Source organism: Lissotriton helveticus, chromosome 10 (genome assembly GCF_964261635.1).
Source record: "Lissotriton helveticus chromosome 10, aLisHel1.1, whole genome shotgun sequence".
Classification (NCBI taxonomy): domain Eukaryota; kingdom Metazoa; phylum Chordata; class Amphibia; order Caudata; family Salamandridae; genus Lissotriton; species Lissotriton helveticus.
This window is the reverse complement of record NC_136071.1, coordinates 1172605445-1172629104: the sequence shown is the minus strand read 5'-3', so window position 1 is coordinate 1172629104 and position 23660 is coordinate 1172605445. Positions and strand designations below refer to the sequence as shown.

Sequence of the window (23660 nt, the reverse complement as noted above, 5' to 3'; positions counted from 1 at the left end):
AGTCGTCGTCAGTATCCTTATTACAGATCCCTGACAACAAATGCTCCTGTGTGTGACAAATCGTTAACAGGGAGTCAAGCCCTGTCTAAAGAGGAGACAAATGAGACAGACAGCAAAGCCATCAAAACACAAGCATGGAGCTCATGCAAAGCCCACTGTATGTATATTGGAAACACTAAGTCTGGCCAACCCACAGGTAAGAAGGCAAGAACTAAAAATTTACTAATTTGCAAGGCAAAGTTACATTGCACTAAAATATATATGTTGGCATTAAATCATGTTAAACCAAAGAAAGTAAGGTACAGCAGTTCCATTTCATATGATATTTCTTATATGTAAATGAGTGCATACCGTTTTATTCTTCAAATGATATTTTTTTTAAACTGCAGAAAGAGAAGACATCAAAAGCGTCTAGTGGATCTTTACGTGATCTACGAAGGAAATAACTTCTAATTTTTAGCCAGTAGTTCCGCTCAAGTTCTATCAAAGCTGCCTTACACATGCACAGTATGAAAACAAGTTACTTACCTGTAACTTTGGTTCTCCAGTATTTGTAACTTTCATAGATTTCCAAGCTTGTATCATTCCCGGTCTTCGGAATGGGAGTCTCGGTAACCAAAATAACATAGCAGTAGCAACAAAACAGAAAGAAAAAAGCCTAGGCCCCATTCCCTTTTGTAGCATATCCACCTCTTTTTGCAAAAGAGACCAAAATAAAGCCACAACCAATCAGATCAGCCTCACCCATAGAACCCTCCTGAGAGAACCTCAGATGTTCGTAGCCGTTGTGTAACAGTACAACCAAAACATGTTGAGGGCTGAGCTTTCCCCGGGGAGGAGGGTGGGCGCTTGGGAATCTATGAAAGTTACCAATACTGGAGAACCAAAGTTAGAGGTAAGTAATTTGTTTTCTTCCTCCAGTATTAGAACTTTTAGAGATTCCCAAAGCTTGTATCAGAGTAGCTTGCAGTCCGAGGCACATTTTGCCTTCTCATTGTTTTGACCTTTTCTCCATTCTCCATTCTCTAACATCTCTTCTTATTTTTTTACATGCAACTAAAACATTAACCAAAATGCCATAACATTAAGAACATATAGCAAAATGTGCCAATAACAGTAAAGAAAGGAAAGAGGGAAGAAAAGGAAAGCTCACCCCTCAATGAATGAGGTTCCTCGGGACTGCCTGGCCCACAGCTGTGTCCTCTTGTGTCGAGGTTTCCAGGCAGTAATGTCTTGTGAAGGTATGCACACTGCTTCAAGTTGCAGACCTGCAGATATCCTTAATCTGGACTCCTGCAAAGAGTGCCGTAGATGAAGCCATGGATCTTGTAGAGTGTGCTCCGACTCTGCCCTCTAGAGGCTTGCCCGCTGCTGAATGACAGGACCATATAGCGCTAGATACCATGTTTGGAGAGGGGTAAGCCCTTGCAGGGAGCACTAAATGCAATGAATAATTGAGAAGTTTTCCTAAAGTATTTAGTACAGTCCATATAGAATTTCAAGCATCTCTGCACATCCAGAGAATGAAGTGCCCTCTCCGGTGGCGTAGAAGGTTGAGGAAAGAAAGCCTTAAGAATCACGGGCTCATTTAAATGAAAGTCCGAAGGCACTTTAGGTATGAATTTCGGATTAGTCCTTAGAATTAGCTTATTCCTTTTGAATTGGAGGAAAGGTTCCTGAATCGTTTGGGCTTGAAGCTCACCAATTCTTCTTGCCGAAGTGAGAGCCAGAAGGAGAGCCAACTTCCACGAGAGGAATTTCATATCTGCTCGATGAATCGGTTCAAAGGGATGTTTCATGAGCTGGGAGAGCACCAAATTCAAATGTCACGTGGGAGGCGGCGGCCTCACTGGAGGAAAGACCCTAAAAAGGCCTTTGAGAAATTGCTTGATAGTTCTGGCTGACCAAAGAGAAGGTCCAGATGCAGTGCATCTATAACGAGATACTGCAGCCAAATGAACTTTTATGGATGAGTGAGTCAACGATGCCTTAGTCAAAGACAGGAAGTAAGGAAGAACCTGGTGAGGTTGAGACGAAAAAGGATCAATGTCTTCCTGTTGACATCAGATACAAAATCGTTTCCATTTCAAATGGTACGTCTTGTTAGTTGAAGGAGATCTTGCCTGGGAGAGAATGTCATTTACCTCTTCAGAGAGACCTAAATCTAGAAACTCTCGCTGCTCAGGAGCCATGCTGATAGATGTAAGGAGCGAGGATCCGGGTGCCAGACTTGGCCCTGGGACATTGTGAGAAGATCCTGGACCATTCGTAGAGGACATGGAAGGTCCAGAGAGAGGAGGTGAAGCTCTGTGAACCAAAACTGCCTCAGCCAAGCTGGAGCTATTAGGATCATCCTGCATGGTTCTGTTTTGATCTTCCTGAGAATTTCCGGTATTAGCGGAATGGGGGAAAGGCGTAAACAAATGCGCCTGACTAGGCTATCGAAAGCGTATTCCCTAGAGATCCGCGATGGTGAAGCTTGCTTGCATAAAACTAGCATTTCTTGTTCTCCGGGTGACAAAGACATCTATTGATGGTTTGGTCCACTCCCGGAAAATTTCCTCCAAGATAGACTGGTTCAGATCCTACTCGTGGCTGACTGACGACAGCCTGCTGAGCATGCTGAGTTTTGGACTCCTGGAAGTTGTTACGCCTGCATTGATATCTCGTGAAGGAGCGCCCATTCCCAAATTCTCTGGGCCTCCTGTGACAACGGAAGAGATCTGGTACCCCCTTCCTTGTTTATGTAATGCATTGCCGTGGTATTGTCCATGCGGACAAGAACTGCTGATCCCTGCAACCTCGGGAGAAAAGCTTGTAGCGCTAGACGAATCGCCCTGAGTTCCAGGAGGTTGATATGAAGAAGGCGGTGCTGAGGCAACCAATGCCCGCTTACTTGCAAGTCCTGAAACACCGCACCCCAGCCTTCCAGCGATGCATCTCTAGTGACTACGTGAGGAGCAGGATTTATTACGAAGGATAGACCTTGGGAAAAATTTTCTTCCTTCGTCCACCACAAGGCTGCTATTTTCATTGCCACCATGATCATCACCTTGTCGTCAAAAGAACTGTGAACCTGCTGCCATTGCATGTCGAGCTGCTCCTGAAGCAACTGCATCCTTACCCTGCAGTGGGGTATTAGAGGAATGCATGAGGACATCACTCCTAGAAGGGATTTGTAACGGCGTACTGAAAGACACCTTCTTTTTTGCAACAGATGAGCCATAGATATACGCTTCTCCTGTCTTTCGCAGGATGGAGAAGCCTTGTCGTGAGATGTATCCAGGATGGCTCCTAGGAATTGTGCTTTTGAGGACGGGCAGAGAGATGACTTCTCCCTGTTGAGAGTCAGGCCCAGATAGGTGAACAGTGTCGTACATGCCTCTACTGTTTCCTCCTCTGCACGCTTGGTTGAGGCCTTCAGCAACCAATCATCCAGGTATGGGAAGACCTGAAAATGTCGCCTCCGTAGGAAAGTCGCCACCGGTGCCAGTACCTTGGTAAAGATTCTCAGAGCGAAGTCCAAAAGAAATAACTTTGAATTGAAAGTGGCTCTTGACTACTGTACATCGTAGAAACCTCCTGTGGGATGGATGAATGGGTATGTGAAAATATGCATCTTCGAGATCGAGAGTGGTCATTAAGTCCCCCGAGACACCATCCGAAAGCATTGACTTATGAGATAGGTGTTTAGCTCCCAGAGATCTAAGATGGGCCTCCATTTCTCCAGCGTCTTCTTGACCAGAAAAACCCTGTAATAGAATCCTTCTCCCTTTTGAGAATGCGGAACCGGCTCTACAGCTCCTTTGAGGAGCATCTGATGAACTTCAAGCCTGAGAAGATGCAGATGTTTCGAAGGCATGACGGCAGGGGGCTTGGTAGGTGGGTACAGCAGGCAGAGCCAGAACGTCGCTATTGCCTCTTGGTGGCGTCACGTCCCTGGCGATTCTGTTTTTCTCTAGAGATATTCCTCGAGAAAGAAGAGGTCTGGCCTTGCCTTTGGTGATAAGACTGGTGATAAGATTGGGGTGTTGAACCATAAGAATAGTATCATTGTTGTTGATAAGAACCCATGTACGAAGTGGTATTTCTTCCTTTGGCTCCACAGAAAGGAATTTTTCTACACTGTAGGGTTCCCAGGGATCTTGCCGTATCCCTGTCCTTTTTTATGTCCTGGAGGGCATAATCGATACGTTTGCCAAATAATGCCTCACCATCAAAAGGGAGGTCCAGAATTTTATTTTGGACCTCCGGTCTGAACTATGTTGTCCTGAGCCAGCCTTGGAGTCGAAGAAGCGCTGCGCCTGCCAGCGAGCGGAACACCGTCGTGGCAATATCCATAGCGCAGTCTATCACCTCTGCAGATGTAGTCTCCCCTTCCTGCAAAATCCTTTTTGCTTCAGCCTTGGATTCCTGAGGCAATTGGTCTAAATATGGTGAGAGGTCGCACCACATTTGGCGATCATATCTGCCCAGGATCGCCAACGCATTAGCCGCCCTAAGCACCAGGCTCGCCATAGAAGAAAACCTTTTTCCTGCATTGTCAAGGCGTCTGCCTTCCTTAACAGGCAGAGTTGTCAAGGGTGCAGAAGGATTTCGTGACTTTCTTTGAGCCGCCTGCGATATTACCGAATCCGGCTTCGGCTGACCTATCAAGGCTGCTGGACTATTATCCGGGGCCTTGTATTTCTTCTCCAGGCGTGGCAAGTCTGGGATGACAGTTGCCGGGGTTTTCATTGCTTTCAATCCCTCGTCCCAGACATGGCTGACGATGGGGATGGAACGCACCATCTTCCTATAGGGCTCCTTAAAATCATAGAGGAAGCATTCTGTTTGAATAGAAGGCATAGGAAGCTTAAATATGTTGGAGGCTCTTTCCATCTGTTTGTGAAATCCCCCAATTTCTGCCGGAGGAGAATCCACTGGATCCGGAGAAGGAGAAGCCGGGTCAGGAATTACGTAATCATCCCTCTCCATACTCTGGTCAGGTCTGTTGCCAACATCTTGATCCTCATCTGAGGAGATGAGGAGGCTTGAAGGAACCGTTGAAGTGGAACTTTTTTCACCTGTGTTTTAGTTGTCTTCGTCGACGGAGGCTTCTGCAGCGCCGCTGACGATCTGGAACTTTTATCAGACTTCTCAGATGTTAGAGAAGAGGGCTTTTAGAAAGCTTTAGCAGACTCCACCACTGCTGCAGCTGAAGATAGTCCTTCCCTCTCCTTTGCACCATGGTGAGGAGATTTGCTCGGACTTCGGCTCTCTGACTCAGGGGGGGTCTTTGAAGGACGGTCTGTGGATGGTGAAGGGGAAGCCCTACCCCTTTTCACTGACCTTCTGGATGAAGTTGCAGATGATGAATCTTCACTGTCACTAGACAGAGTTTCCTCCTTGACTTCAGCTTTTGGAGCCAAGTGAGAAGACGACCCTCCCGGTTCCGGAGAGTCTTTGAGGAGAAGGTGCGTCAGGTCTTGCAGTCTGCTGCCTTGTGATCAGGACACAGGCAATAAATGTAATCCTTATGCCTGTCCTCCACATATAATCTCTTCTTCCCACAGATGGAACAAGCCTTAAAAAGAGCTTTCTTCTCCTTGTCAGACATTCTAGAGGAAAACCTGAACAAATCTGAAGAAAAAACTGTTGAAAAATAGCCAAATAGAGTTGAAGTGAGCCGAGCTCAAAGGAGACTCCCTTAGCACAACGTGCGGTAGAAAATCTGAGGCTCTGAGGTTCTCTCAGGAGGGTTCTATGGGGTGAGGCTGATCTGATTGGTTGTAGCTTTACTTTGGTCTCTTTTGCAAAAAGAGGTGGATATGCTACAAAAGGGAATGGGGCCTAGGCCTTTTTCTTTCTCTTTTTTTGCTACTGCTATGTTATTGTGGTTATCAAGACTCCCATTCCGATGACGGGGAATGATACAAGCTTTGGGAATCTATGAAAGTTCCAATACTGGAGGAACAATCATGTCTTGTATTTGTCTTTCATTCTTCCTTTCTCTTCATAGAAGATACACAAATGTCAATAGATTTAACCACACCTTTTTTATAGGTTACTTAGCGAAGTTAAAGTATAGAGTAACATGTACTATCAGGTCGAGTGAAAATATACAGAAATATTTGCATCTAAAACATTGAAACACATTTTTCAAATACATTTAAACAATGGATAAAAAGACAACTCTTTGCCTAATCATACCATACAAACAATTTAATTGTGTAATTACAGTCAATACCCACTCCTAGTCAGAACATCTTCTGTGTAAAGAAAATTGTGATACACTTATAGAAACAACCAGCAGTAAAAAAATAACTGGTGTTTTCATAGCAAGAAACTCATAAAAAAGAAAACGCACCTTTGTACAGAAAATTTATACAGATGTTAGCTTTCAAATTGATTGTAAACCAAAGGAAGACACATTGCAAACATCAATTATTTTCACATTAATTGCATAAGTTTCTAAGGTGATCTATTTGTTTTATTTACCTAAGCTTATTTGCATGATAGTAAAAATTGCATACAACAATAGGAGTGAAGCTGACAGTATGAATTGCTTTGATAACATAGAGCACTTTTTATAGGCAACTCTGTAAAGCACATTTTCTCTATTTAAAACTTTTAAGACACTTTGTTTTTACTGCCCATCAAAATACATTTATAAATATAAAAAAACTTTTAGAACAATGAGAAGCAAAATATTACTTGAAACAAAAAATCACCTCCAAAAATAATTACAACATGATGATGCAGGAGGTCAAAATAAATAAATATATGAACTAAATTGTGTTGAACAATTTCATTTCATTTTTCTAAAAACCCACTATCTACCAATGAAAGTGAAATAAAGTTTACAGTGACTTTGTTTTCCAAAAGAAAGCTAAAAACAAACCGAAATTACGGCAGTGCCATATCATACAAGGCATTTGTTGGCATGTCATCTGTTAGAACTTAATTCCACAGTCTATAATTGTTCTGTAACGTATGACAGAGCAAATGTAACAGACTATACTTTATAATTTTGTGAGCTTCCAACAATTAGCTGTGGAGTGTTACGGTAATAATACAAATAAAAAAGGAAAATCACATTAGTTGTAATGCTTCTTTGTGGTTGTAGAATTAAATTCACTGGAACAAAAGCATGCTTTTTGTGTATGCCATGGCTTTTCCAGTGAGCACACAGTAACATCAATCCATCCCAAATGCTTCGTCCAGCGCAGGACAGGAGTTCATAAATAGGTTGGAACATTTAGTGCAAGTCTGTGTTTTCACTTCTTATCACACATTTTAGTGTGCAAGTTTTTCAAGATTCATTGGACGAACCAAGTATAAAAAATTACTGACAGTGCATAGGATGGACGCTTATTTGTAAGTAACACCAGTGGAGGATTTGAAATAAATTTGTAATAATACTTTTGAATTACCCTTCCAAATTAGCAGTAATCTCTTTGTTGCCTTCTCTTGTTAATTCATCTTCGAGTTTTACTGAAAAAAGTGAATTAGTACATTTGTCTTGGGTACTTAATTCCAGGTCCATTAGCAACTCCTCCTCTTTGTACTCTGCAACGTCCACCTCCAAGCCTGAATTGTCTTTCAATTTCCCATGGTGCTTAACATAGTATCGCTGGTTCTGAAAGAACTTGATAATTGTGTATTTGGGTAAGTCAAGTTGAGCAGAGAGAGTATGGATTGATTCTTCATCTGGGTACAGACCAACATCTTGTATGAAACTCTGGAGTATTCCAAGGGCTTCCACAGAAATCTTTGTTCGGGGACGAGGTTTCTGGCGATTCTCATCCTCCGATTCAGCTGGCGATGCTGTTGTAGGTTGCCTTGGGGGTAGCCTTGGGCCTGATTGTTGTTGCTGTGGTTGCTGCTGGTGATGCTGCTGATGCTGTTGTTGTTGCTGCTGCTGCTGTTGTTGCTGCTGATGTTGTTGCTGCTGATGATGTTGCTGCTGATGATGTTGCTGCTGCTGATGTTGCTGCTGCTGTAATGAAAAATCAAACAGATTAGCTTCGAAATGTGTTCTCCTCTTCTCTAAATACAAGGCTTTTTAAATTTATAGGCATGTACAATCAAATCAAGACAAAATAAAAAACGACTTCGATTTGTGGTGATTGATGCCATCGAATCAGAGGCAGCAACAGGGAGCATAAATTGTGTTCTAGAATGTAAGTATATTCTTCATTTTGACACAGTGACACCCCTTGTTCTGATATTCAGCAAACAAATGTCAGTGCATTTTGGATTGAGATGATGTGTAACATGAATCCCACTTTTGTATTGTTTTTTTGGTCACCGAGTTATCCACACTGATTGAAACTGAGAGTAGCCGAGCACTTTTTTAGCAGCACTCTATCTATGACCACCTTGAGAGAAACTGAAAGGCACGTGCGCCCACTTGGGCAGGATTTAATTGTTCTAGTGTTCATCCTGATTTGCATTTGAGCTGTAATTTACTGAATTGATTCTGTTTTCGTGGGACACATATGCAAATGCACATGCCCACTTGGTTTAGATTAATTTTATCAGTGCATGCATATTATGTTAGATGCACTCAGTGCTATGGTTTATCCTTCAGTCTTGGATGAGTCTTAGGGGCCGATTAGGATGACAGGCGGTCTTTGTCCGCCCTCCATCCCATCGTAGAAAGGGACCGCCCACCATAAGGGCCGGGGTCCCGTGGGGTAAATTAGGAAGCGCCCGCTACGCATCCTGTATTTTTAACATTGCGGCGGGCGGTGCTGATAGCACCGCCCGCCGCAATGCTAAGAATACATGTTGTGCATTTCAAAGCACAACGTGACAGGCACCGCGCGGTGCCTGCCATGTTGTTCTTTGAAATGCAGGGGGGTACCATAGGCTCCCTCCATGTGCACCCCCCCACCCCCCCGGAATCCCTGGGGGCCCGCAACAGGCCCCCGCATGTAGACTCCGCATGGCATTCCCCAGCGCGCATTGTAATATGGCTGGCGGTGTCAAACAGACACCGCCACCATATGCAGCCTTTTATGCCCCGGTCGCAAGGCAATCGGGGCAGAAATGTGGCGGACGGTCTTTCCGTCCGCCGCGGACCACCCAGCCATAATTATATGGCGGGGGGTCATTCCTGCAGGGATGGCGGGCGGATCGCCCCCGTCAAGCCGGCGGTGGCTACCGCCGGCCTGGCGGAGGCGATCCGCCCGCCATCCTATTAGACCACTTAGTTTTTGCATTTTCGACAAGCTATGTGCATGCATATTGTCATTTATGTTTACCATGTACGACGTCATTACTTTACTCCACTTGCGCATTGCATGGTGGTAATTGCACTATATGTTATTTAACATGGCCGGCCACCTGTTGCACGCACTGGCACATTACTGCATATATTAAATCAGTATGCTGGATGTTTTACTATACCATGAGGGAGTGCGAGATTTAGTGCGCTTACTGAGAATAAACCAAGCGGTACGTGTGTCACTTATTAGACACTTTTCAATATCAGCAACTGTTTGAGGATACATTATTACCCTGTGGCTAGTTATTACGATGTTGACACCAAGGGGGCGATTCCGATTCGGGAAAAACCGCTCCGAATAGCCGTTCGGAGCGTTTTTCCCATACGAATCATACCCTGCAACGTCCCCCGTACGTACGACGAAGTACGATTCGTGCCAGGAGCCGTACTCCGTATGAGTCGTACGAGACACCTCCGTACGATTCTCCCTCGGAACCCGCTGTACGCGACATCTGTACGGTTCGCGGCTGGTTTTTACGACCCAGCAAGTACGATACGTGTCGGGTACGCACCGTACAACCCTTTTTCTACGGGAGCTGAAAACAGCCGTAAAAGCAGAGTTCGCGCCGAAACAGGTATGGAACGGCCCCCCCGGATACGGTGCGTACCCCCCATGATCGCAAGGGGTACACACCGTACCCCTACGATCATGAGGTGTACGAGTCGTACCCCCATTGTACGATCGGTGTACGAGCCGTACCCCTATTGTACGATCGGTGTACGAGCCATACCCCCATTGTACGATCGGTGTACGAGCCGTACCCCATGTACGATGGGGGTACGGCTCGTACACCGATCGTACAATGGGGTACGGCTCGTACACCAATCGTACAGTAGTGCTGTTTCCATTGTAGAAAAGTATTGAAAAAGTGTTACAAGGTGTGGGCACGCAACAGGGATTATTCAAGCGTTTATGACTTCAATGATGATTCCTACAATGCAGAACTAGGACTACAAGGATAACAGAACTACTTGAAGTTACATATGGATGCTTACTAAATTTTCGGACGACACGCAATGGAACTTATTATGGCTCCAAAACAGTTGAGAACAAAGAGGACCTGAACATTTATATATTATATGCATGAATGGGTGCGAACAATCTACGGCGAATCTTACATAAAGTATTTCGAATATTGGAAACCTGTGCTTTTATGACTATAGTGTTCGATACATTGTGAACAAGCCTTGAGGAAGCCCGCATAGGGCGAAACGCGCGTCGGCTGTGGAACATGGTGTTTTAAAAGAAATAAAGTTTGAATGGTTTATGCCACGTGATTTTCTTGGATTGAAAAAGAGTGATCCTGCAAGAGCATTGATTCTAGAAAAGTTCTGATTGCACAAAGGATAAAAGTTACTACATGAGATGTGCTCTGGTGTTTTTCTTGTTAATGTGATATCTGTTGCACTTGTAGCGGACACAGAGTTTTGACGCCTAAGGTGGATGAGCATCAAACACCAAGTTGCACTTATTACTTGATTTTTTGCATTTAGTATGTGAAATCTTTACAATAAGGGGACACTATTTGATGTGCAGGTCACCAATAGCAAATCCACCCTCTTTTGTATGTTGTGGGATTACAAGGATGTAACCTTTTCTTTCTGCAGATTCCTTGGATGAACTGCTACCCAAGGCACCAGAATAGAACTGGAAAATTGTCAGCTGCTTCTAGTTGCCAGGGCTAGGAAGGGTCCATTTGAATCTTTACAACACCATGCATCATAACTGGAATAGCAGGCCATGTATATGGCGTACAAGCACTGTTGAGGTAATTTCCATCCTAGGTTGTCTGAGTTCCCACAGAGGGCATGCAGATGGGGACCAGGTTAATTGGAATGGTTTAAGGAATCTGTGGGAGATTTGTATTCAGCAGAAAAATGTTTTAAAAGAAGAACTTGCTCTTCTACTTGATACCCGCTTCTGAGATTCCTTAGTTAAACTCAACCCATATCAATCCATAAGAGAAGCGTAAAGTATTCATCAAACCGCACAGTACAAAGGTGCTCAGCAGTGCTCTACAATATATTTAGTAGTGTGCTCTCTTTCAAAGACGAGTCAATACTATTTTAGAAAGAAGTGGCGTGAAGACCAGGTCATGGAATTACAGAGGAACAGCTGGCCAGAGAGCAAAACTGACCATCATACGATTAGTTCAGCGGTCTTCTAAATTAGGTCTGCTGGTAAGTCCTTTAATGGTGTACTGTCAGGAAAAGCTACCTGCAAACTGTCTATCTGTACATATCAATAAATGTAAAGTAACAAAAAGGATATCACTTGGATTCCTATTCTATTTTAATGCTGACTGGGTCTGTAATACAGCAGTCCTGTGCAGCTGTGCATTACAGGACAGACGGTGACTTTTTAAGTAGATATATTGCTGCTATGGAGAACACATCCTACAGCATAGGGCCCACTGATTAAATCTACATTAATAGGGAAGAGAAATCCACTGTAATATTCTTCAGGTTTGTTACCCTTGAAGAAATTCAGGAGTCCTTGTCCCCATTCACCCGGAAGCTATCTTCATGCGGAACTTTCGACTCCTTGGTTGGGCAGTAAACCCACTTATGATGATGACCTCTAGAGACAGTGCATTTACACTTGAACTACTCAAGGCCAAACACTTTCAAGCACAGATTACCAACCTGATGCTGGTTGGGTTGTGCCAATTTCGTGTGTCATTGAGGACAACATTGAAATGGCCTAGTTTCCATCCAACTCATGCCCAATAAATCATTCTTAACTTGTAGGGTGAGTATGAGTTCTTGTGGATGCAACAGTTACCGGTGCATGGTTTTGATTTTTTTGTAGCCAAAGCAGAGTCTGATGTACTGCAGAAGCTGTTGATATTCAACAGAATTGTCCATTGTTTGTTGCCAAGTTAAAACGACAAAACAAATTTGGGTCACAAAGCTGCTTCAAAGACGGGGCACCAAATTGTAGGTCTGAAGCAGTTGTTTGAAAAAAATCCTAAGTGAAGCCTGCATGCTGACACATTATGGATTTGGCTAAGTGATGAAGAGTAATCCTTGAAAATGAAGTCTTGAAGTGCACAATTTGTAATATCAGTCCAACGCTATGAGGGAGGATAATATACAGCATGTGATCTTCAACAAACACGTGCTGCAAACATATGCTTTTTGTAGCTTGTGTTCCTGTCTTGCTAAGAATCAGGTGAAAGAAATGTTTTAGGCTCTACCTAATAGTTTTGGTAAATAATCCCTCAATGTTCAATGGATAATAGAAGTGGCTAAGACATTGCGGATGGAGGTAGAGGGTGTGAAAAGGCAGCACACACAACAAGCCTCAACTACAGCTGGGCAAACTACTGAGCTGTGATCACCTATCTTTCCCAGCTACTTTTATGGTGCTACTTCAAACAGACTTTGTCACATACCCTATGATAGCAATTTGTTTCAGCCTAACCAGTCCTCATGCATTCCCCTCTTGCAGTTTCTCAAAAATTTATCTGGATAAATAAAACGTATGGGGCCTATTCACAAAGGTTTTTTTGGCAGGTAAACATGAGCTTACTGCCGAAAAATACATCTTTTTACACCTGCCAGGAATGCACTTCAAAGGACTCCTGACAAATACAAATGCATATATCTGCATATACCGCTGTGGATTTCTCTGCCATGAGTGCAGGTGGGAATGGGCATCCCAAGACGTGGGCTGCCTTGGAAACAATGGCCTGATTTAGATGTTGGCGGACGGGTTACTCATTCACAACAGGGATGGATATCCCGCCGCTGACCTATAAATCCCATTATATCCTATGGGATTTAGATTTCGGTGGACGGGATATCCGTCACCATTGTGACAGAGTAACCGGTCCGCTGATATCTAATCAGGCCCTATCTATGAAAGCATTCCCAAAATCTGATTCCATCCAGGAAACAGCCAGAGATGTACTAACTCACCTAATTCACTACTCAGGATGGGAAGGGGAGAGGATCAGCAGGGGAAGCAATTTCTCCATGAGAAGAAAAGGTTCTCACTGTGGGGAGGACAAAATGCATATAGGAAGCTCTCTTGCCGCTGTGGGGATTTGTATGTTATGTTGAACTATGAAGAGCAGGAATGGGATCCAGCTGGAAATCCCCATTGTATGCCTGGAAACCTGCACTCGGCACAGCTTTCCAGGCACACTACGGAGAATGCTGGGGAATTCAAATAACCAAACTTATGTTCAGTAGGAACAAATCTGAATCTGAACCTGTACTTTCCCTTTTGTTTTGTGAATAGGTTTCTAGGTCGGGCTAGGTGGAGCACTGAGATTTGTAAAGTCTTTGAGACCCCTCCTTTCCTTAGCGATAATAAAACCACTTATCATCTGCTGTTCTTCCTTGCTGACTTTCCTCCCGTGTATTTAGCATCTATACGCATCCACTGGCTCACATCCATTCTTATTGGCAGCAGATTTTACATGCATGCCAACAACAACCAATTGTTCTTTAGTCTGTCTTGTACCACGTACAAAACACCTGCCTTGGCTGAATGCTCATCTATGACTCGCTAACCTAAAGTGCTAAGATGAGATGCTTATGATTGTCCTCGTTAGATCCTGTGGTCTGGAAGAACTCAACTGATCCTCTATCATGGGCTCTCCTTCCATCCTTCCATCTTTTATGCACAATCTGGACATCTACCTTGACTAACTTGGCTCCAGAGAGGTTGGCAGCCAAAGTATCCCTTCTAACTGAAGATGTTACGATCCGTCCTCCCGTTCATTGTTAAACATCTCCATGTTACAATGGTTAACACTCTAGTCCAATCCAGACTGGATTGTGGTAAAGCTACTTACCTTGCAGCCCCTGAGAATATCTCTAGATGCCTGCAACTTATTCAAACTGCAGTCACACTCTTCAACAGAAGACTCTCGAGCAGAGCAAATCTCGTCAGTTTTTGTGCATCTGCATCGGCTGGCCATGCACAGCAGGGACATTTTTAAGGTAATGATCATCGTGGATAAAGCGGTTTACCAAGGTTGTCCTCACTTCTTGGCCTCTAAATTCACTTGGCACGAACCACTTAAGGCTCTACGGTCAGCTCAACTTTCTCTTTGTTCCATATCTATATCCAGATCAGTCAATTCTGATGAAAGATCATTGTCTCTCACCGCTGGCAATATAAAGAACTCCATTCTTTGATCTGGACTGAAACCCTACCGTTTCAACTAGTCACATGATCAAAACAGCTCCTGTGTTTGGTCTTCTTTTCAGCGCCTTGAAACACTGGTGCCTAACAAATGACATTTAACATAACCTTAACAAAGACAAGAGATGGGTCTCCGTGGCTCTGGATGAAACTGAGTGCTGTGTTACTACCAGAAATCCTTTCGACTCTTCCCTTGCGGCTCAGAAAGTCCTGAAGAAGCTGTAGGTTCACTAGTGGCCTATGCCAGAGGCACACAAGGGTTTTCCTGTGGAGAAGCAAGCATTTCAATTCCCTCTGATTGCTTTCGGGAATGGTAAGACCCTCTGGAAAAAAAAACTGGAAAGGGTCCATCTGCACCTCTGTGAAACCTTTGCTGACCGCGTAACGGTTGACATAATGAGATCACAAGTTTTAGGTGCCTCTAGAAACAAAGAGTGATGCTACACGTCACAAGTTTAAATCTCGGCATGTCAAACTCGGCATTCTAGCCTACCAAAGTCTGTATGCTGAGTATCCTAAACTTGCCATTAGTAACAGTGGTTAATTACAATACTTAAAACGGCAGAAGTGTGGTAAGAGGTGCTACATAAAATACAATCTGTTGTTTATTTATTATTATTTGCATGGGTCTTGTTTTTAGTTGTGTGGCATGCATTCGAAACCTAACCATATGGAATAACAGGTTGGATGGAAGAGAGTGGACATAACAGTATGTCTTCTCTTAATTTTTTTTTAACCAAACACTCTATCTATATTCTCGGTAGTAATTCATGATGCAAGCAGAAGTTAAATGAGTTATCGTATTTGTCTCTTATACAGTGTGCATCTGTCTCTAGTGTGGCACTGTTAACTGTTCAGAGTGATTACAGGCGGACTTGCATGTACAAATGGGTGGCAGTAGTATGATGCGAGTGGGAAGAGTTGAGTGAGGTGTTTGAGGTCCTGCCATGTGGTGATGTTGTGTTGCAACAAACCTGGCACTGCTCGCCTGCTTACTCATAGGTAAGGGTATGTGTGAGAGAGAGAATCGTGCTTCATGTAAACTTAGCTAACCTGAAAAGTAGTTAAATACTTGTCTGTAAGAAATATTATCCTATTCTGCGTTTTTGGGTACTTGTTTTGAGGTTAAATGGTTAGGTGTTACTAGGGGGTAACAATGCGAACAGCCATATAGTTATGCGTACACAACAGATTAAGGGGCTCATCTGGGGGTGGGCAGCAAAGGGTAACCTCTGGAAATTGTGAGTTACTCTGTCCAACAACCTCTATGTTTCCTCGCTTCAGAAGGGCTGAGTTTCAGTTGGTACAGACAAGGCCAGCTCTGCTGTCGGGTGTTGCACTGCCATCGGAAACATGAGGCAGGGAACTGACAGAAGACATCCACAAACCTCCTGGATGTGTTGCTAAAGCCAACTTCTCAATGAGTTTCCAACATTAAGGGACACATGTGCGAAGCATTTTTGCTATCGGAAACGTCCCGTTCGGCTGTTTGCGACCTAAAAAATGCTTTCACATATATACAAAACACAAACAGCTAGATTCATCAACGTAAAGTCGGCTCGCAAAGGGCCGGATTCTGAGAATCTGGCCCTTTGCGAGCGCAATTTTTGCATTTGGGATTCATCATCCCAAATGCAAAAATCGCTATAATAGAATTCGCATTTTTGCGAGGAATTGCATTTAAGGAATCTCTATTTGAGATTCCTTATATCAATTCAATAACCATTTTTAATTTGCGAATTCGCAATTTTTGGCCGCTATTTACCGCGAAGTGTAACTTCGTGGTAAATAGCGAAAACTTAGAAAAATGCACTTTAGTGCATTTTTCTAAGTTGCATGTTACACACACACATGTCCTTTGGACATGTGTGTGCGCAACACATGTGTACATTTGCATTTCAGGGGTGCTACAGGGTGTCCTTTGGACACCCCGGCACCCTTGAAATCGCATCCTTATTTGCGATTAGAAAATTGCTAATCGCAAATAAGGAATAACTCCCCATTATTTGCTAATCGCAAATAAGGAAGCTGTAGGAAGCGCAATTTTATTTGCGATTTCTACATGAATCCCGTTTTGCAAGTCCTTAATAGCGATTCCTTAATAATCGCTATTAAGGACTTGCAAAATGGGACAATGATGAATCTAGGGGAAACTGCGCTTCACTAATACATTACCGAATCGCAATTTGTGTTCACGATTTGGCATTTGAAAGGGGCATGTTTAGGGAGTCCCTTCAAAATACCGAAACTCAATGGAATGTATGAATGTTTTGAGACCGAATTACAGTTGCAAAAGATTCATATTTTACCCACTCCATGAAGGAAGTGGTAACTCTTTCACCAATGGGAAGGGATACCCAGGGGACCCTTTCCACTTTGAGAATGGAAAACAATTTTTTCAAGAGCAGGCAGTGGTCTCATGGACTACTGGCTACTCTTAAAAAATTAATTGTAAACACATCCAGTTTTCCTAGGAAAATGGACTACATTAAAAAAAATGCTTTATTTAAAAGCACTCACAGACATGGTGGTCTGCTGACCTAAGCAGGCCGCCATTCCTGGGATGGCTGCGATTCCTATTGGGTCGCAAACTGCAATCTACCTCATTAATATTCATGAGGGAGGTCTATTTGAGACCCACTAGGAATCGCAAAGTGTGAAACAAACTGGCACATGCATCAATAATGCCATTTGCGATTCCTTATTAGCGAAAAATAAGGATTCGCTAATAAGGAATAGCAAAAGCTATGCATGTAGAAATCGCTTATAAAATTGCGATTTCTAAACATTCCTTAATTGCGACTCGCAAATTACGAGCCTAGAGGCCAGTAGGTATGAATAGGAAGACATTCTCAATTTGGAATTCTCAATTAGAGAATCGCAAATTGAGAATGCAATTTCAAGGGTGCCAGGGTGTCAAAAGGACACCCTGTTGCACCCCTGAAATCTGCATATGGGTACATCTTGCACACACACATGCCCCAAGGGCATGTGTGTGTGTAAAATGGAACTTTGAAAAATGCACTTTAGAGCATTTTTCAAAGTTTCTGCAAATTACCATGATAATTAGCACCCCCTATTAGCGAAATCGCTAGTTTTTTTACTTTAATGCATTGCATTTAAGGAATCTCAATTTGCGATTCCTTAAATGCAATGGCAATTTAAGTAATCGCAATTTAGAGATTACTTACATTGCGATTTTTGCATTTGGGATGATGCATCCCAAATTTAAAAATACCGGCCGCAAAGGGGCACCATTTGCGACCTGTTTTTGCTTTGATGCATGTGGGCCAAAAAGTTTTATACATAAGGAATAGCAATGTCCAAACAGCGATTCGGATGGAATCACTGTTCCTACGCTTTGTACATCTGGCCCAATGAAACGTCATCGCCTACGTTAAGAGGATAACACCTTGCTCTTAAAGAGGGAGATGTCGTAACTGATTTGTTTATTCATGTCAGAATCCTGCCTACCTGTAACCCCTTGGCCGCAGCGGTAATTCCGCCACGGCTCTGGGGGGAGGGGGGCGTGCGGTGCTGCCATGCTCATGACGGAACCACTCCGTCACGAGCCACGGGCGCGCTGTGCTTGTGACGGAGTGGTTCCGTCACGGCCGCGCCCGCTCAATAGAACGCGCCGCACAGGTGCGCAGCTTGGGCGGGGCGGCGTGACGGAACCACTCCGTCTCCAGCACAGCACGTCCGTGGCTGGTGACGGAGTGGTTCCGTCACCAGCACACAAGGGGCTAAAGAGATGGCGTGTACAGTGGCACAGTGTTGAGCTGTCTCTCGAAAGGAGGCAGTGATTGGCTGAGGTACACTCACCTGGATCTGTTCTGCTGGAACATGGATCATGAGGGGAGGCCTGTCGCCATGGTGATGAATGCCGTTGCTTTCTTGCTCATAGATGGAGTCTCGCTCTGACTGAGGGAGACCGAGGAACCGTCGGATCATGGAGAGGTTCTCCCATAGGGTCCTGTTTTCCGGGGAAGGGTCTTCTTTCCACCGCAGCAGTTCACAGAGCCACCCCTGAAAAGAAGCCATCACAGCATTGAGCACGGATCGAACAGGCATCACATTCTGTGCTTCGTCATCTGCATAAAGCTAAGAGCAGCATAAAGAGTGCGGGTTTCTCAAGCCACCCATCTCGCCCCACTCAAGCAGAACTTACCACACACAAAACGCAAGGCTGGCACTCTCAATTAGTAATGCTTTTTAATCGTAATAAACGTATTCCTATGTTGGTTTCTGAGCTGTAACCCATTTTCTACCTCATACTTTCTGTTGTGGCATATGGCGCAGTGAACTGATGCATACACTCCAGGGGCTCTGCTTCAGGGCCAATCAGCATGTCATCCTTCCAAGGTTGATACAATGAGACCCAGCGCGCTTAATACAAATACATATATTTTTTTAAGGCCAAGAAACTACTTCAGATCAATGAAAAGCTGTTCTGTTAAGAGAGCAGAGTGCAGAACCAATAGGAAGGTGGTGCAAGGGACGACAATGAAGTGGAAAACCACATTTTGCACTAAAAAAGCTGTTGAATAACCCCTTGCACTAGATTCTACAAACCAGGAATGGCTGTTATTCCAAAGGAAAATTAGGAAATTTTGGGGCCTCCATCAGAATTTGGCCGCAACTCAAACATTAAGTTATACTTGGCGCCAAAATGTGGGTGGTTGCTCCTGTAATTCGGTCATGGGTACACCTTGCACAGATTGCTACAGCAAAGGGCGCAAATGTTCTGCTTGCAAAAAGGAGGAATAAACCTGCACCTTGCTTGGCTTTGTGACTCCCAAACTATCGCAAATATGGGGGTTCGTAATTCACACCTAAATACTGCAATGACAACCAACTGAAAAGAAAGTGAAACGTGCACAAATAGAGAAAATGAAATAACTAGGAATGCTACAAACAGAAATCTATACCCCTTTGATGTCCTCGATCATTATTAACGCATTAACATTCATCACTTGTAAGGGAAAGAATGATTACACAACCCCACTCCTGCATTTTTCACAAACTTTATTGTGCAATAGATTTTCCTTCTATATTGTGAGTTCATTCCAATGTATGTTTCGTAGTATTTAATGTAATATCGTAGCATTAAAACATACATCTCTAGCGAGCTTCGCATCCGTTTCGCACCATGTGCATATGCAAATTATTATTATTAATCGGTGCATCATCTGGTAATATAATTGAAAGAAAACATTCATCACAAAACACAAGACAGAAATGCCTTCAAACAAATCGCACATCCTTGTTTGGAATATTTGAATAGCCCCAATAATCAAGCCGAGCCGCCTTCACAGAGGCTGCTTCTGTGGCTGCAAGCGCTGGCTCCTGGGCATGTTTTCTGGGTAGCCTGCCCAGCGTTTGTTCTTTGATCCGGTGTAAAGGCTGCTTTGAATGCGGCTGCCACGCTTATAGAGCCGCCTCGTGTGCGCTCTGACGATAGAGGAATCCTGGAAAGCCATGTTAGGCGAGGGAAGCCGTTCAAAGGCGGCGGCTCTTTAATCTGTTCCTACCGCTCCTGAGCGAGGTTCTATGGGCAGACTTCACCAGGCGGAATCCTGATTAAAAACAGTCTACACTCTCACATTTTAGAATGAGCAGAGCTCTCACTTAACCCACCCATGTGGGCATTCTGGCTAAGTCCCTTCAGTACATACCACAGGGCAGGCCCATGGAAGCAGTATATGGTAGCAGGTAGATAAAAGGATCCTTTTAAAAATCCTTATCCTGGACCTAATACCTGAGTGCCAGATTCACACATCACACAACTGCAACAACTCTGGGATCCTCCCACGCGAATCTTCTTAAGCCACCTCTTTACAGACTAAAAACCAGAGGCATTATTCCTTCTTGGTTCTAGGACCTCAGGCCTGGAACCAGCTTCCCAAGCGATTTGGGGTTTACTGAATTACAAGCCCTTTTTAAAAAGAGCTCGAAGACCTGGCTCTTTCTGGCCCCTGATGCCCCCTGCCAGTCCTTTATCTAGCCAGGATCCTTCCTTCCCTTTTTTTCAGGCGGGTACTCAGATTTAACCCGTTGCATGCTCGCGTCGGCTCTGGGGTGCTGGGCACGACCAACGCAACCCCGCCTACTGCGTGGAACGCATTCCGCTGCGGTAAACGGGTTAATTCCTAGCGCCAGGATGCTCCATTGTGAGTGACAGTGAGCTTCATAATGTCGAAATGTATTCATTCATTTATTCAGTATATCGAGAAGTCAAAGCTTGGAAGGCGAGTTACTCTGTGAACTTGGAGGTGTGTACTAGGTGTGGGGCAAGGGATTGGAGGATCGAGTCACGACTCACCATTTACTGAAGCAATGAAGGTTCGGGCTTGGAGGTCATCTGACCCCCCATACGAGAGATGTCAGGTGCCTGTGATGGAGAGAGGGTCTGGCTCACATCTAATAAAGACTGGCAAGAATCCAAGAAGGAAGCGGCCTGAGGGTTGAGTGCTTCATGGAGGTGGGCCCAAGTGCACCAGGGTGCTCAACTCTAGAGTACGACGAGCGCAATTCTCAAACCCATCTCCTTCCTGCACAAAAACCATCCTGAGGGGCATTTTCCTCTTTATTCTGCAGCACATATGGAAAGAGGAAAAGCAAGGAGAAATAAAAATCTTTCTCCACGTTACGCCTGCTCTGGGGATGCATAAGGTTGTGGCCCTGCCCCAGGGATACATGATCAAGTCAATTTGGGCAGCGTCAAAATCCATGGGTGTTGTCACTGGAAAACCCACGCAACGCCCTTGGAATGCCTCCCTGGTGCTGTGTAAGGCAGCACAGCGACTTGCGCTGCCTTGTCTTACTCTACATCTAAGAGGGCCTTGCATGGACTCATAGATATGGCTGAGAGGTTTGCGCCGCTGGAGTGTCAGAAAAAGTGATGGTCTGGCTGTGCAAGCTTCTTATGCCATGCACATAGTTAGCAAAATAATTTTTTTAACCAAACTCTTTTCATGGGAGTATAGCCATACAACAGGAACATAGGGCTAGATGTAGGTAAATTAGATTAACCGATTCATAAATACCGAATTTTACCGATTCGGTATTCATGAATCAGTAAATCTAATGTAGGTAATTATTCGGTAAAAAATACCGAATCGGTAGGATTCGGTATTTACCGATTCTGTAATTACAGAATCTGTATTTGTCATTGATTCCTATGGGCCTTGAAGCCCATTGGATTCAATGGCAAATACCGATTCGGTAATTACAGAATCGGTAAAATTACCGAATTGCCAAGGGGGACAGGGTGTCACTTTGACACCCTGTTGCACCCCTGTTTCTGGCTTGTGTGTCATGTGGCACACATATATGCCCTTAGGGCATGTGTGTGTGCCACATGGCACAGGTGTACATGCACAGATGTGCATGTACACAGGTATTTGTTATTTACCATGCAATAGTATTACATGGTAATTAACGAATCGGTAAGGGCCTGTGGCACTGTTTTCAGTGCCACCTACATTTCAAATTACTGATTCGGTAAATTTACAGAATCGGTAAATAATTAATTTATAGCCCCATACATCTGGAAATCCAAATACCGGTCGGTAACGGCCGAAATCGGCCGTTACCGACCGGTATTTGCCATCCTACATCTGGCTCATAGCTATTAGCAGCGAATAGGAGGTGACACTTCATCACAGGCCCATTAACGTGGCATAGGCATGCGGCAGAGGATCTAATATTCACATTCCTTGTGGTAGTGAGTGAGAAGAAAAGAGTCTTCTAATATGTGGACTTCGACTGCTCCTCTTAAGGCTGATGTTGTTAAGAACACAAAACAGGCTTCCTTTTCCTGTGACTATATTAGTTATCAGGATCACGAACTCTTAACTCCAGGCACTTTCCTGCTGAGGTGCCACAAACATTGAGCTTTTATTGATGCAAGTGTGCTGCTTCGTTAATTAAAGAGTGTTTTTTTATTAATCATTGCTGATTAGGGTAAAAAAGCTCCAGTAAATAGCAACTCACCTCTGCCTTCATTTAATGGCGTAAACTCCGATAAAAGAATAATTAGAAAAACACCTCAGTAGAGATCTTTTTTTACCAGCGTAAGAGTTGGAGGATGTTTGGCAACAGGAAAATAAACTTGAGTTTCTCACTCAGTCCGAAATGTGGGGGGGGGGGGGGGGGCTTTGCACTGTGGATGCACATCTCGTGTCCCCACAGATGTTGTCTGCCTTTTGAGAGGGGGACGCACGTCCCAGGTCAGAAGATTTTGACAGTAAAAAACAGTCTAGATGTACACCCTGGTATAATAATATAAATAAATAAAATAATCCACATTTGTATAGCGCACAATCACCCGTTAGGGTCTCTAGGCGCTGGGGGCCGTCGGGAAGATTAAGCAAGCTATTGCCCAGAGTCACATGGTGCTGGGCTAACCTGCCGCCGGAGCCGGGGATCGAACCGTGGTCCCCAGATTCCAGCGTCAGTCGCCCTGGCCGCGGCGCCACACCTCTCCCTGTATGTGAGTGGTGGTTCCTTTAAATTCTGCTGAAAGGAGAGATGTCCCTGAAACTGCAATAATTCTAAACTGGAACCATTCCTCCTTAAAGTATATTTATCAGGTCTCCTCCTCACACAGTCCACACGCAGCAAATAGTGCTGCTCTTATTTTTTCACACGTTGCAAATGCTTGTGTTACACAGGACAGGAGATGAGGGGCTCCTGCAAGTTTTATATTACAAGTCCTGGGCTGCACTTTCAGTCATTTGTGGGGTTTTTAAATGCATTGTGGGTGTAAACATCTAACATTTCGACCAGGTGTTTTTAACCAGAACAAGAATGCCAACAGGTGTGTTATGATACCTGGGACTACTTGGTCGCCCTCTGCTTTGGAGATCAGCTGCCATATTATTTCTGTTGCAAGTGGCCAGGACTCTTCCCCATAACCCTGTAAATAGCAACTTCTTCCACTGAGACGCTGCTCAAGAGATCCGACATAAAATAAATGTGGAGCTCGCATATTCAATGGGATGCGTTTTAATGCAGGGGAAGACGGATCAGTTGTAGAAAGTAAAGATGGCTACCCTTGGATTACTGGCTGCACATGGCCTGCTGCTCGTGCCTGATGGAGAGAGGGCAAGAAGAACGCCTGGGTGGGAAGTGTTGATATCCCCCAAGTGCATGAAGGCTGATGCACTGCCCGTGGTGTACAGCTAAGCTTAGGAATCAGGATACAATCATGCATAAAGC

At 44.2% G+C, this 23660-nt stretch overlaps 1 protein-coding gene across 17 annotated transcripts in view; it reads right to left on the bottom strand.

The window, feature by feature from the left end:
- Positions 1–6189: 6189 nt before the first annotated feature.
- Positions 6190–23660, bottom strand: part of SATB1 (SATB homeobox 1) — a 1317576-nt gene continuing 1300105 nt past the window's right edge. For 16 of the 17 annotated variants that reach the window (XM_078664008.1, XM_078664010.1, XM_078664001.1 and 13 more), the window contains 2 exons: positions 18261–18464; positions 6190–7981 (listed from right to left, as the gene is read on the bottom strand). In XM_078664008.1, the coding sequence (XP_078520134.1) occupies positions 7412–7981; positions 18261–18464 (774 nt within the window). In that variant the 3' untranslated portion in view covers positions 6190–7411. The remainder of the gene's footprint in view (positions 7982–18260; positions 18465–23660) is intronic. The other variant, XM_078664013.1, reaches the window with a different exon arrangement.